The sequence below is a fragment of the Trichosurus vulpecula genome, chromosome 5 (assembly GCF_011100635.1).
Source record: "Trichosurus vulpecula isolate mTriVul1 chromosome 5, mTriVul1.pri, whole genome shotgun sequence".
NCBI lineage: Eukaryota > Metazoa > Chordata > Mammalia > Diprotodontia > Phalangeridae > Trichosurus > Trichosurus vulpecula.
The window spans coordinates 239,202,316-239,216,245 of NC_050577.1; the positions used below are offsets into that span (position 1 = coordinate 239,202,316).

Genomic DNA, 13,930 nt, shown 5'->3' on the forward strand with positions numbered 1-13,930 from the left:
AGACAGTGTGAGTTACCAATGGTTTAGAAGTTAAACCACCTGTAAAACTGTTCTAGAAATTGGGTTTAAGGCAGTGAGACAGCACCATAGGAAATATTCCTTCGTCCACTGAAAAGGCTCACACAAATGAGGCCCTAAAGAAGCCTTTTGACAGTGTTCCCTAATAACCGGTAGAAAACTCTTGTTGGGGTTGGGGAGTGGGTAGGTGGTTAAAAAAGACCACTGTGGTAAAAACAACCTTATAAAAACGGTGACTTGCACACTAAAAAGTTGGTGGAGTACATCACTGTGGAAATGGCAGTTAGGAATTAACTTGGCACTTATCCAACATATCACAGTAGTGTTTTCTGGTGGTTGCACAATGCCATTTGTGCTTATTGAGTACAGAGCCTCTGGCATCCATTTTGGAATGGGCAGTAGCACAACACAAACACTACTGGAGTCATGTGACCAGTGCCGTGTGGCACAACGGAGGTAAGGATAGCATTGGATCTGGAAAACATGGGCCCTGCATGGTGGATGCAGCACCTTAGAGTTAAAACAAAAAGAAAATATTTCCCAAAAAATGGGGGAGGTGCCAAGAAGGAAGTGGAAAACAAAATAAAACAAGAAAAAAAAAACAACCCTTTTTACTGTAAACTTTTAAAGAGAAAAAAAAATTCCAGTTTGGCTAACCCATGTGCAATCTGCTTGGTGGCCCTCCACATAGGGCCTTTTCCAGTTAATTAATGGAGCCCTACTTGTGTGACTCCATAGAGACAGAATGCCTTGAAAGAAAAACGAATTCAAGCTTTCCATTTCAACTGAGCATCTTGACTTTTCTGACTGAAATATGCTGCCTTTTTTGTAGCATACAGCTCTTGGTCAGGGACCTTCTACTGGCTGCTCCATCACTGGCAGTGGCTGAGTGGAAATGCATTTTGTTTTCTAAGCTTAAACCTATATCTAACTTTATACCCTCTAGAGAGTTGATTCAAGAGACGAATCTAAAATGTCATCATGGTGGCTGGTGCTGTCACTGTCACAGCTTTGTGCACTGGAGTAATTGGCTGCTTGTTGGAGCTTCATTAGCATATTCATCTGGAAAAGAAGAAAAAAATCTATAGAGACAAGTAGCATTTAGCTAACCACACAAAAAGGAAATATTCATTCACACATACGTTCATATATATCTATCTAATATATATACTATATATGATATATATAGTATATATGTACATATATAATATATAGTATATATATGTGTGTGTATATATATATACACATACACACACACACAAGTAAAATAGATATATATGAACCTTAGGTGCCTTTAGGCACACTCTCATACCACCCAAGAGAAGGGGAAAATAAGTTTTATAACAATCACATCATCCTTGGCCTCCCTGCTGTGTCTCTCAACTATGACTTTGAAAAACTGAGGAACCATAAGGATATAATAGGGTTGCAGGATGAGTCTTTTATTCAATGTTGTGAATGTCTGCTGTTCAAGCAGGGAGATTGGAAAGGAAACTGTATCACAGCTGGACATCTGGGCCTGTGGTTGGAGATGATGCCAAGCATCCAAGCTTTTTGGCTGAAGGAAGCAGAAACCATCGAATGGCAACAGAAAGTCGTAAGTGTTCATCCACACGTACGCGCTCTCTCACACACACACAAACACACAACCCCCCCGAGAAAAGGAGAGGGTAGAGTGGAATGAAGCCAGCTGCTCCACACAAACACACCATCTGCTGATTAGGAGTTGACCTCAGGACGAGGTGACTGAATGAAGTCGATCACTAGTACTAGAAACAGGAAGAGGAAAGATCCACCGTGTACTTTGTTACTGCTGTTGACTCTGTGGCTCAATCAGGATTGATATGTCAATGAAAACAAAAACCACTTTCTGGAACAACATCAGCTGCTTTGAGTTTTCTAGCATTCAGTATCCTTATGGGCTAGGGGAATGTTTGTTCCAGTCCAAAAGAAGTACATATAAGAGTTTATGGGGAATGTGACTTTAAATTTTTATGTATTGAAAAATTTAGCTATATTGCTTAGATTTGAAGGAGGTCTGTAGGTTCTCTGTTGACATTAGGGATGTAAAATGTTGCTTAAAAGTCGATCTAATCCAAGAAATGTGTGTGTATTATCTCTGTGTCTTATTTACAAACTCCCCAGAGTCAAATGAATGGGAATGGCAAAACATGACCCTCTGGTACCTCAAGCACTGGCAGCTGCTCAATAGAAATGCTTTTTTCTATGTGCTAAGCTAAATCCTCTATCTGCCTAGCTTTATGTTCTCTAGAGAATCAGTTCAAGAGATGAATTTGAAATGTCATCACGGGGGCTGGTGTTATCACTGTCACAGCTTTGTGTGCTGGAGTAATTGGCTGCTTTTTGGATCTCCATTAAATAGTGGGGTGTTAAGGGGTTACAAGCAGCCCCAGACAAGGTGCTAACAAGGGGTTCAAAGTGAGAAGCCCTAAATAGTGAGATATCTTGAGAAAAAGTGAATCCAGAGTAAAGAAGAAAGCTCCTGCACTGGGTAGAGTATAGCAGTCATTGGACATAGCACCAACTTAAAAGGTTGCTTGCTGCTATGGACTCCAAGTTGAGGTCAAAAGTTGGCCTTGAGTGGGAGAGCAAAATTTTCAGAAACTTGTAATTCAACTCAATTCAGAAAAGCAGCATATGAGAAACCCTGGTGAATCTAGTAGCCCAGGAGAAATTGGATTCTAAGAGAAGCTCTCAGCCATAACCAGAATACCACCATTCAATTTAATAAGGATTTATTAAAAACATACCATGAACAAAGCACTTTGTTATTCACTGACCTATATAGGAAGTTTAAATTAGATAGGCTGGTCCATGACCTGATGGCCCCATTGAGATATACTATGGACTCTGGCATCAGATTATGTCACAATACCATAAGATTTAGAGCCAGAAAGATTTTCAAAATCCATTTAGTTCAACACCTCAGGAACTGAAGTCTATAGAGATTAAGTGAGTTGGTTGCCTGAGGTCACAGAGGTAATAAGACAGAATTTGAATCTAAGGCTCTTGACTCTGGAGCCATTATAGATTCAGAAACAGTAAAAAGGAAAATATGCAACAGGAGGTGTCCATGGCTAATGGGGTATATCAGTATAAGGGAAAGGTTTTTTTTGATGTTAATAACAGAGCCTTTTACTATGTAATTTTTTCCTATTAGAATACATGCTCCTAAAGGTCAAGCCAGCTTTTTTTATGTAACCTTAGCAAATAGGGTAGCACCTGGCATATAACAAATGTTTTTAGAACCGAAAGGAATGCTGAAATATAAATAATAGAGGACAGTGGGAGCTAGTGAAGAGAGATCCAGTTTGGAAACTAGAAAGCCCTTTATTCAAGTCCTGCCTCTTACCTATACAAGCTCTGTAACACTGGGCAAATAACTTTAATTCTTACTGTTCTAGGCAATTCTACATCTAAGCCAATCAGGTTACCATTTCAACTTAGATTATTTTATCAATATGCATGAACCAACAGGCTAAGGGGTAATTCATGATCGACTGGATTGTTTTTAACCTAGATGTGGAGTAGTAACCTAGTTGGGGGAAAGGTATACTTTCAAAATCAAGATAAAGCTTTAAATATAAAATGTAAAAATGGCAACTAAAAATACTCCACTTAGTTTTATTCTAGTTAAGAATAGCTTTATGATTCTTTTATTACTTTCCCTTCTCAATTTGAGAAGGAAATAGAATCTCTCAATATATTTGTTTCATTATTTGTTTTGTAAATGCATTGAGCTCTTCACTCTCAAATAGTGAATAGTTTAGTGCCTCATACCTAGTAATTTTGCTTCTACCTATTTATAGAAAGTAATTTGCAAAACAAAATAAGAATAAATTCTTTGTTCCCAGTAATAAGACACACTTAAAATGTACCAAGGAATAATCATTTGGACTTTTATGACTTTTCATCCAAAGACTTTGAAGTACTCCACAGATATTGAAACTAATTAAACCATATAATATGGAAGCAGACAAAGAAAGGAGAAGATTGATTTTCCTTTGCTTCTTTGTCAATCCTACTCCTTCAAACAGCAGACCACATCAGCCTCCTCAATTCCATCCTGGAGCCAGACTCAGGAACAACATCTGCTGTTTCTTCAAGTATTCATTTAACTTCCATGTTTCTGAAGCCTTCGTTCAAAAAAATATATAATTTGGTTTTCTATGAATTAATGGGGGCTTTGAGCTAATTTATATTTTTGCTTTAATATTCTCATTAATTCCTCATTTTTTTTGCACTGATAATAGTAATGTCAGGGAATGAGTGGTTGAAATGGACAAATAGTGGAAAGACTGTAAGAGTTAGAATCAGAGGAGCTGGGTTCAAATCTAAATTCTCTTACTGAGTATACAGATCAGTAATCTACCTTCTATAAGTCTTTTTCCTATCCTATGCCTCTTTTTTCTCAGTTGTAAAAAAGCTAGATTATCTCAAAGATCCCCTCAATTCATACACAACTACAAGCACCATGACCAAGTCTTTACACTGTTGTTAAGACTAAATGATAAGGATAAAACAGTCACTTCTCACCAAAGGGTCTCCCTCTGTATCAGTCTGCGGAATGTGCTTAGAGGTTGTCCCTTCCTTTGCCAATGTACAGCCTTCATAACCAACATCTTCCGGTCTCAATTGAAGTAAGGCCGGGCCTTCCTGTTGCAGTGAGGCAGAGCTCCATGGGTACGTGTCAAGTACCCACTTGGAGGGATCCTCCCATGGTGCTCGCTTACCATACATCTAGAAGATAGGAGTAAATAAAATTAAAAAACAAAACAAATCTGAAAAGCATACAGTTCAAGTCAATATGCATTTATTAAGCAATTTTGATATGCAAAGCACAGTGCCAGGGTTACAAATACAATAATGACCTTCCCTCAAGAAGAATATTTTCAATAGTTATTTGATATATCTTTTGAATCTCAGGTTTTCATTTTACTGGAAGAGTATTAAAAACAAAACAAAAAACAAAGTGTGGCAGCAAAGAAAATGGAACCAAGATCATGCAAAGAATTAACATTAAACCAAAAGGCTAGCTAAAATAAAATGTGTCAGGAGATCTTCATTTCAGGCAATCTATTTTAATGTAAGGGAAACTTATTCGTTAATTAAATTCACACCTCATAAATTTTAACCATTTTGCAAAACAGAATAAAGTTGACAATAAGAAGATGAAATTTTCAATTATCTAGAGTTAAAGAGGTTGTGTTACATGCTAAGCAGAATTCTCTAAATCTCAGCAGGGAAATGGCTAAGCTAAAAAGAAGAGAGCCAACAGAGGTAGGGGTAAAGTAGTGTTATGCCATGAATATGTCCACTTTGGTGGAAATCCAGAAAGTTGAAGAGAAATAGGCTAATCAAGGAGACAAAAAAATTTGGTAGGGTAGAGAACAACTGGAGAAATAGAGAAAATAGATATTACAGACTACAAAAGTGGCCTAGCTGTGATGGGAAGATACTAGCTAGGTGAATAACCACAAGGAATTCCTCTTTTGCTAAAATCAAAACATATAATCCTAATGATATTGGAGGACCTCCAAATTCTTTCTACCAATACTATGAGTGCCTAGGATATGTTTTATTTCCCCACATTTATAATGTTGATTATATCAATAGCAAAACCAATGTTTAAAAGCCTCGTATATATGTTATATTATGAAATAGATCAAGTTAGAACAGGGAAATAAAAAAGAATAATGGAGATCCAGGGAAAAGCTTAGTACAAATTAGAGATCACAGAAATTGAAAAAGAAAGACAATGTGCCTCATCATTAGGAAAAAGTGAGGAATAAAATTTATTTAAATAACAATGCAATAGTGATGGGAAAGGGTAAGATATATCTCATTTCAGGTTCACCCAGCTCAATAAAATGATCCACCTATCTTTGTTAGTGGATATGATCCAGCTTCACTTATTGGGTGGGAAAATTCGGTAAATAAAATGAAGGAATTTTGCTTCTTTTCTAAGGAAGTTACTTAGTCATTACATACCTGAAGACCTTCCCTCACTGCCTCTAGAAGATATGGTACCAGGGAATAATTCCAGAGATCAGTGAACCACACTCTGGCTCCCTCTACATCCATAGGACAAGAGAGGAAAAGACGGGGACCTGCAACAAAACAAAAATCCAGTTTGTAAGATGTCTAATCATCTTCATGTGAAATAGAAACATTCTGTTAAAAAAAAAACTCTTTAAGCCCCATTTTCTGTAATTTAACAAATTTCTGATTTCAGTGAAAATTACACTATAGAAAAGCTTGATTAAAGCATTTGTAGAAAAGTAATTTACTGAATTTAATTTTTAATTTAATTTCTTCTTCACATTCATTCAATGCTCATCTAAAACCTGCAATAGGATCTTAACTCTGTGATTACCTCAGTGTTTTTTCAAACAATGCAAAGAAATGGACTTTTCATAATGAAAACTTGAAATACATAATTGTGCATGAAATATTAAAACATACTCAATTTAGATGAAAAAAAAAAGTTTTCCTAATATGGTTTTCTCTTAAAAGCTTCTTTTAAAAAATCACAGACATGTTTGTATATAGAATTGTGATCCCAGACAATTCATTTAACATTATTAAGCCTCAGTTTCCTTGTTTATTAAAAGGAAATAGTCCTTTCACTGAAAGGAAGCACCCTTTAGTGGATATTCTTAGCCCTGGTGTTGGTAAGACCTAGGTTAAAGTCCTGCTGCTGACACACATTATCTGGTAACCCTGAGCATGTCACTGAACCTCTTTCACATTCTATTTTATCATCTTCAATTTACCTGTCTGCATCAAAAACACAACAAACCACAACAAAATGTCTAACCTTCATCACAAGGCTGTGAGGAACGTCCATTAAAAAATTCCAAAGTGCTATTTAAATGTGAATGACTACTAATAGCATTCATAGTACCTAATAATACCAGGTGAGTGGCATTTGGATACTTATGACATTATATATATATATAGTTTTTTTTTTAATTTGGTTCTGTTTCTTCTTTCTCATGATTCATTCCATTGGTCATAATTCTTCTCCACAACTTGAAAAAAAAACCCATGAGAACATTGGCTAGTTTATATTTTAATGAACATCTTCTAAGCCAGAATTTTCTGTACAAAATGCTCCCTATCTGTTGTAGCTGAGAAGAGGGCAAAATTTCAGGAAAAATGTCAACTAGATTGTTTGGAGTCTTCTAATATGATCACTTTGGCTCAGCCTCTTGTTTATCCAATCTGCCCAACTTTACCAAGGACACCAAGTTCCTTGAAGAAGGCATATGCAGTTTTGGAACTCACCAATGGTCACATCAGAAGAACTGTGTGTTTCCAAAAAGCTATTCAGATGATGCCACGTTTTAGGAATCCAGTCTATAATTTTGATGAGGTCACTGTTGCGCATATTTCTCTCTATTTCAGTCTCAATCAATTTCCTCCGGAGATATCTGCCCAGAAAGCCTTTTACTGGTTCTGTGTGGTTAGCACATAGTACCCACCTGCACAAAGGAATGCCCAACCTCAGAAATTATTGTTAAAAACGAATATTCAGTCAAAGCACTGTCTTTCCCCTTTGAATGCAAAGTGGTTATTTCCCTGTGTAAGATCATAATTGCAATGGCTAATAGAAATATCAGAAACTGAACTAGACGATCAGGGTTTGTTTTCCTGAGTTAAGAAAAAGTTTATAGTTCTTCAGAGATGAGTGGGAGAGGAAGCATACTACCTCCCCACTGAGGGTACTTGTGAATAAAAAACCAAAATCAACCAGATATTAGAGCTAGAACTTGCATTCTCCATGGGTAGAGTGAAAGCATCATCCTTTAGACCTGGGAATCATGAAGAAGGGAACACTTACAGGAAAGTAAACACCTCAGCATAAAAGAAGAGGTGTGCATAACATGTGATTGCAGAAACATATGTGGCAAAAGAAGTGAGAATTACTTTCACAACCCAGGTCACCACCGGAAGGATTTATCAATGTTCAAATAGAAAGGAAAAAGAAAAAAGAAAGAAAAAAACCTTTTTTTTTACCTGAAATTGTGATGCAATTCTAGATTTGGTGATGATGAAACCCCCTGGTTCATTGTTCCAATGATATAGGGACTAAGAGTAGAAGTAGAAAAGAAAAAAGCATGAATTTGGAGGAGCTGGGGAGGAAAAGAGTAATTAATCTGGCTTAATTAATTTCTGGATTACTGAATTAATTCCTGGCTCAGGATAGTACTTGAATATTAAGCTCCAAAGTTGCAAGTGACAGGAGCTTAGCAATCAGGAGATGTAGGTCCTATGTGATAACTTGAACAAGTCATAGTTTTTTGGGGGGCTTCAATTTATCTGGACAATGATACATTTGGACTTCAGCATCAGGTGAAATACATTGGCCCATGGACTTGTATGTCCCATGAGCTAAGAATGGATTTTACATTTTAAAATACAATAAAATTTTATTTAAAAAATGTAAAGACTGTTCTTAACTCTAAGGCCCTATGAAAACAGGTGGTGAGCCTGTTTTCCCATGGGCCACATATAGATTGTCTACCCCTGAACTAGATGATTTCTAAGAATCTTCCTATTTTAAAATTCTCTGACTCTTATGAACCTAACAAGCCATTTTTCTACTAGTGATTTTTCTTTGTGCCTTAATTTTTTTTCCTTAAAAGATAGCAAAATAAAATTAGGAGTATAACATTTCTTGCTCCGTTTTCATTTCATCCTGCCTTGTTTGGAATAGTTTAATTTATAAAAAAGCAACAATTCAATTCGGCAAGGAACCAAATGACATTATCAAAGGATATTCTCATTGCTTTTCTTTCAAATAGCCATGTTACAATAAAGCTTGAGTGGTTTTCAGATCCTCTAATTCTCTTTTTACTTTAGGTCCATGGTCACATGAGGTAGGCAGCCAATCGGGCTGGTTTAGGAGGGCTGATATGTGGAGATGCATTTTTATTTTTCCGTGTGGTCAGGTTGACCTGTGTCATTGTAACTGATCTAAAATATACCCTTTCATCATTGCTTTCAGTTTCTCTCTGCCCCCATCCCCAAACCCCTGCAGCTGCTGAATGACTGGTATACCTAACATTAGAGAATCTTAGATTTGGAAAGACCCACAAAATCCCAAGTGCCTGATTAATAAGCCCCTCTAAGACATCACTAACAAGTGGTCATCTAGTTTCCTCTTGAAGACCCCCAGGCAGCAGGAACCTACTAATTCCTAAGTCAGTCCTTTCCACTATTGGACAGCATAATTGTTGGTGCATTGAATTTTAATTTGCCTCTAACTTTTAACCGATATTCTCAGTTCTACCCTTTGGGGCCAAACAGAACAAGACTAATTCCTCTTCAACATGACAGAAGATTACACTCGTTTCCTCCTGAAATACCCCCAAGTCATCTTTTCTACAGACTAAACATACCCTCTCTGGCTATAAATTGGAGAGAAGGTTCCAATCTAAATTAGCTGGAGTCTCCTCTCTACATGATATCTACATGGATGAAATCACAAAATCATTCTTTAGCCCTAAACATAACTGGTTCTTTTAACCAGTATTTATAAGTCATAGACTCAACTATTTTGGTTGCCTTCCTTTGGATGTCCTCAGTTGTGAATATTCTTCCTAAAATGTATTACACAGAATTGAACACAATGTGTCAGATATGGTGTGACCAGGGCAGATAACATCAAATGTATTACCTCCCTAGACCTGGACATTATGCAACCTAAAATTAAATTACCTCCCTGGAGGCAAATTGACCAGTAGAAAGCATCCTTTACATACTCTGAAATCGTTATGAAACATTGCTATTGGTTTACAAAACTTACGATACCATGGGATCTAAAAGTTAACAACTACATGGTCACTCCTTTTAACCCTAGTTTATCACACTGTGTCATTCAAAAAGCGTTCACATACCACTTGTTATATTTGCAGTTGAGGAAACCATTGAAGATGTCACTCAAAGAGCCAATATGGTGGAGATTATCAAGAATAATTACAACAGGTAGGTCTGCACCATTATTATCAGCACTGCATTGTTCAGCTAAGTTGGCTAGGTACTGTTGCAATTCCTTAAAAAGAAAAGAATTAAGTATAGTAACTGAAAAAAAAAAAAACAATGAACATCTGATAGGTGTACCAAATGACATATATTTGTCCTGGGAACAACTCCTTATTAATGGAAGACAGGGTATTGCAGAAATAGATACAGATTAAGAAGGGAGAGGGAGGGATAAGAAATGAATGAGAGAAGTGGGGAAAACGGAGCATATCACTGGTAGATGGTTTCAGCATTTTACCTGAATGGTAGCTACAACAGTGGGAGCAAAAGACCTATTTCTGTCACTTCTCCCTAAACGGAAGAGGTAAAAAGGATCTTGGATCTAAGCCCTTGTGATATAATATGCATAATGAGTCTTGTTATTGGAATATACTATGTCTGTAGAAAAAGCATTGAAAAAATTCATAAAAAAATGTTTGGGTTAATAAAAAAAAAAGTTACTCCAAAATGACATCCCCAAGTGAGTTCTCAGTGATTCTTGTAATATTTTCATTCAAACTAGGTTCACAGATAGAATGCATATAAAATTTCAGCCCTGGGGCCACGGATAAAAGTATGCTAAACATCTTCCCCTCCACCTCCCCCCTCTATTTTATTAAAGTAGGGTTCAATGGAAATTCAGTAATTCTGAAGAAAGACTAAATTTTTTAAATAGGACATTTACAATTAGCATTTCTCATTACTTAGGATGGTTGGTATTTTGTAAAGGTATGATCCCTAAGTAGCTTATAATCTAAATATGATAAACACTTTTGTTGATTGACTGCTCTCACAGATGGCTAGGCCAGGGAACATAATTAGGTTACTGAGAGTCACCCTAATCAGTAAAAGCATTTACATATCATTTGCATATTTACAATGACATTTTCAATTTGCAAATCATACTGAAGATTGGGTGGTGGGGGGAAGTTCTGTGATCCTAATTTGCAATAGCCATGTGCACATATAGCCCATTCAGCTATTTCTTCCTGCAGTGTCCTATCAGTAACAAAAGCCTCAAGGGAATAAACTACTAGTAACTAGAACATTCATTTTACAGACTGTGCTTATAAGGGATTTCAAAATCTTTCATCCAGATTTAAGATAGCTAGCATTCCAAATAGTATAGCATGTGCTATGTTGAACCAATGGCATATTAATGGTTCTAAAAGAAAAAAAAATGTCATTACCCTGGGTATGGGGTTAAAAGGTTTTTGTAAAATTATAACAACAAAAACCTTTATCTAATTCTTAGATATCTGGAAAGCTGTGTTTGACTTCAAAAGGGAAAATGAAGCTTATAATTCAAACCAAAATGATAAATAGGTCAACTTATCTTTTTTGAGAGATGTTTGACACCATTGGTATATTAAAAAAGAGGGAGAGGGAGAGGCTACTTACAGGTTTTGTTTCTCCATTTTCGAAGGGAATCATAACATCAGGGAAATGAGGACATGACTTGTAGTTGACTTTGATTTGAGTGAGGGAGGGCTGTGCAAGGTCAGCAGGCTCACTGTCTCCTCCTGAGCCATCTGGGTCCAGTGACCTGATATTCATCAGGATGACTAGAGATGGCCCAGGATGCATTGGGAGACCCTGGCCCTTTTGAGCTAAGGTCTTTTCAGATTCTCGCTTTGAGTGAGGTAACTATAAGTCATGTCATCATTTCCCTGATGTCATGGTCCTCTTCAAAAATGAAGGAGAAACAAAAAAAAATATTAAAAGAACTAGACTCCTGAACATTGGAAGGAGAAATACTGTTGGCCAAACAAAAAGAATGGAGGAAAGTAGATGTAGATGTCATCTGCTAGGCCTAACTTTTCTGGCCAGCCACATATTTTAACAAATGTAATAAATAGATCGGTAAGCCTGGAGTTAAGAAAATCTGGGTTCACATTCCACTTCTGACACCTGACAGTAATTCTGGGCAAGTCATTTAAACTCTTCTGCCTCACTAGGACTTAGCCCCTATGTCATACACATTTTCTTATCTCTATTTAATATGAGAATTCCCAGTCAAGAGTTTTCCAAGCTTGAGAACGCACAGTTCTTCTGTATATTTATATATCAGAGCTATAAATACCAGTTCCTACTAGTTACTGTATTTTGTATATTGAGGAAAACTGAGTCATTCACTGCCAAGTCCAACTGCTAATCTCCCCTCTCCACATCCTCATCTCCCAAGTGATTCCTGTTCATTGTTTGTTCTTTCCTATGTGCAACAATTGCCTTCTGAGCATACTATATCAAACAGCACAAATTCTACTCTTTAGATGTACCCTTTCAATCAAAATATTCCAGCTGGTGGCTTGATGGTAGCCCTAAAGAGGGGAAGAAAGATGGACTGTGAAACACAGAGGTTCCCAAGGCATAAAAAGAATATTTTTTTCCTTTTTCTCTTCTTGGCTTTTTGTTTGAATCTTTTGAGTGAGTGAAGTGTTTTTGAAAGCCTTTGTTTCATGTGTGTTATCTGCAGCCTAGCATAGAGCCTATTAGAAACTAACCAGTACAGGTGGGTTGTCTCAGAGTATTTTTCATGTATTTCATAAAGCATTTTGCGTTATTGATTCCCTAAATTTCACACCTATCTTTAGCACAAAACCAGTTCCCAGGAAGGAAGGAAGGTTGGTCTTCTCACCAATCGGAATTGTTCCAATGTTGGCAAAAAAGCTCATGCATATCATATGGTGATGGCATTCAGAGAAAGCAACATATTCTGATGAGCTCTATTTTCAGGCTTCCTTTGTATTGTAAGCTCAAGGAGCTTACAATTGGTTTCTTCCTATTATATCTCCATAGCATTTAATTAATACTGTACAAACAATGAATCATTTAAAATTTTTAAGCAATAGCAACTACATTGGTCAAATAACAGCACAGATTCTTCTCCAATGAAGAGAGAGAAAATGATTTTTGGAAATATTGAGTTAAAAAAAGATAATGTGCCTTAAGGAAAATAATATTTTGATGATAATGACTATGGGAATCCTTAGTGGGTGAATTTATTTAAGCTAATGGGAAAAAAAGACCATTTTTACTTGGAGTTTACCTTCAGTTATTGCATTTCAATAGATCAACCTCTTATAAAAGCATTCTATGTAACTAAACTTTTCTAAAAATTAACTTCCATCTCAGTGTCCCATGAGCAAACCTTAGGTGAAAGTTAATTTTACATAATCTCAGAAGTGTCACAGGATTATAGAACTAGAACCCAAAAGGATCATGGAAGTCCTCCAGTCTGACTCAGTTTACAGTTGACAAAACTGAGGCTCAAGGAAGTTCAGTGATGTACCAAAGGTCACACAAATAGTGAGAAGACTAGGATGTGAAGGGGATGGGAATTTGCATTTACAGAGTTCGTTATAAGTGCCCGGTACTGTGTCAAGTGCTTTTTTACAAATTTTATTTTACTTGATTTTTATAACAACCCTGGGAGGTAGGTGCTATTATTATCCCCATCTTACAGTTGAGGAAATGGAGGTAATCAAAGGCCAATGACTGGCCCAGGGTCATGCAGCCATTAAGTGTTTGAGACTAGATTTGAACTAGGGTCTTTCTGACTTCAGGTGCAGTGGTCTATTCACTGTGCTATACTCCTTCCCTTTGATCAAAAAACACAAAGCTTCACTGAAAGTTTTCACTAATATAATCCAGTCCCAAAGTGTGGCACCAAAAAAAAAATCCATTTCCCACACAAAGAAAATAATTCTAAAAACTGACTAGCTTTAGTGCTGGGGCAAAACCAAAGAGAAAAGAATACATGACTAAGGAAATAGTCCTTTGTACTTCTGAGAAAGAAAGAAAAGGAAAAAGGGAAGGAAGAAAAGGGTGATTTTAAGTGAAGATATATAGATAGGAAGAG

General features: G+C 36.6%; 1 protein-coding gene across 1 annotated transcript in view; it reads right to left on the minus strand.

Annotated features, from left to right (window-relative positions):
• Window positions 1-643: 643 nt before the first annotated feature.
• NAV3 (neuron navigator 3) overlaps window positions 644-13,930 on the minus strand; it is a 341,502-nt gene continuing 328,215 nt past the window's right edge. The window contains exons 32-37 of the mRNA XM_036760724.1: window positions 9,945-10,099; window positions 8,062-8,133; window positions 7,330-7,526; window positions 6,031-6,149; window positions 4,576-4,779; window positions 644-1,080 (exon numbers count right to left, since the gene is read on the minus strand). Coding sequence (XP_036616619.1) covers window positions 961-1,080; window positions 4,576-4,779; window positions 6,031-6,149; window positions 7,330-7,526; window positions 8,062-8,133; window positions 9,945-10,099 — 867 coding nt within the window. The 3' untranslated portion in view covers window positions 644-960. The remainder of the gene's footprint in view (window positions 1,081-4,575; window positions 4,780-6,030; window positions 6,150-7,329; window positions 7,527-8,061; window positions 8,134-9,944; window positions 10,100-13,930) is intronic.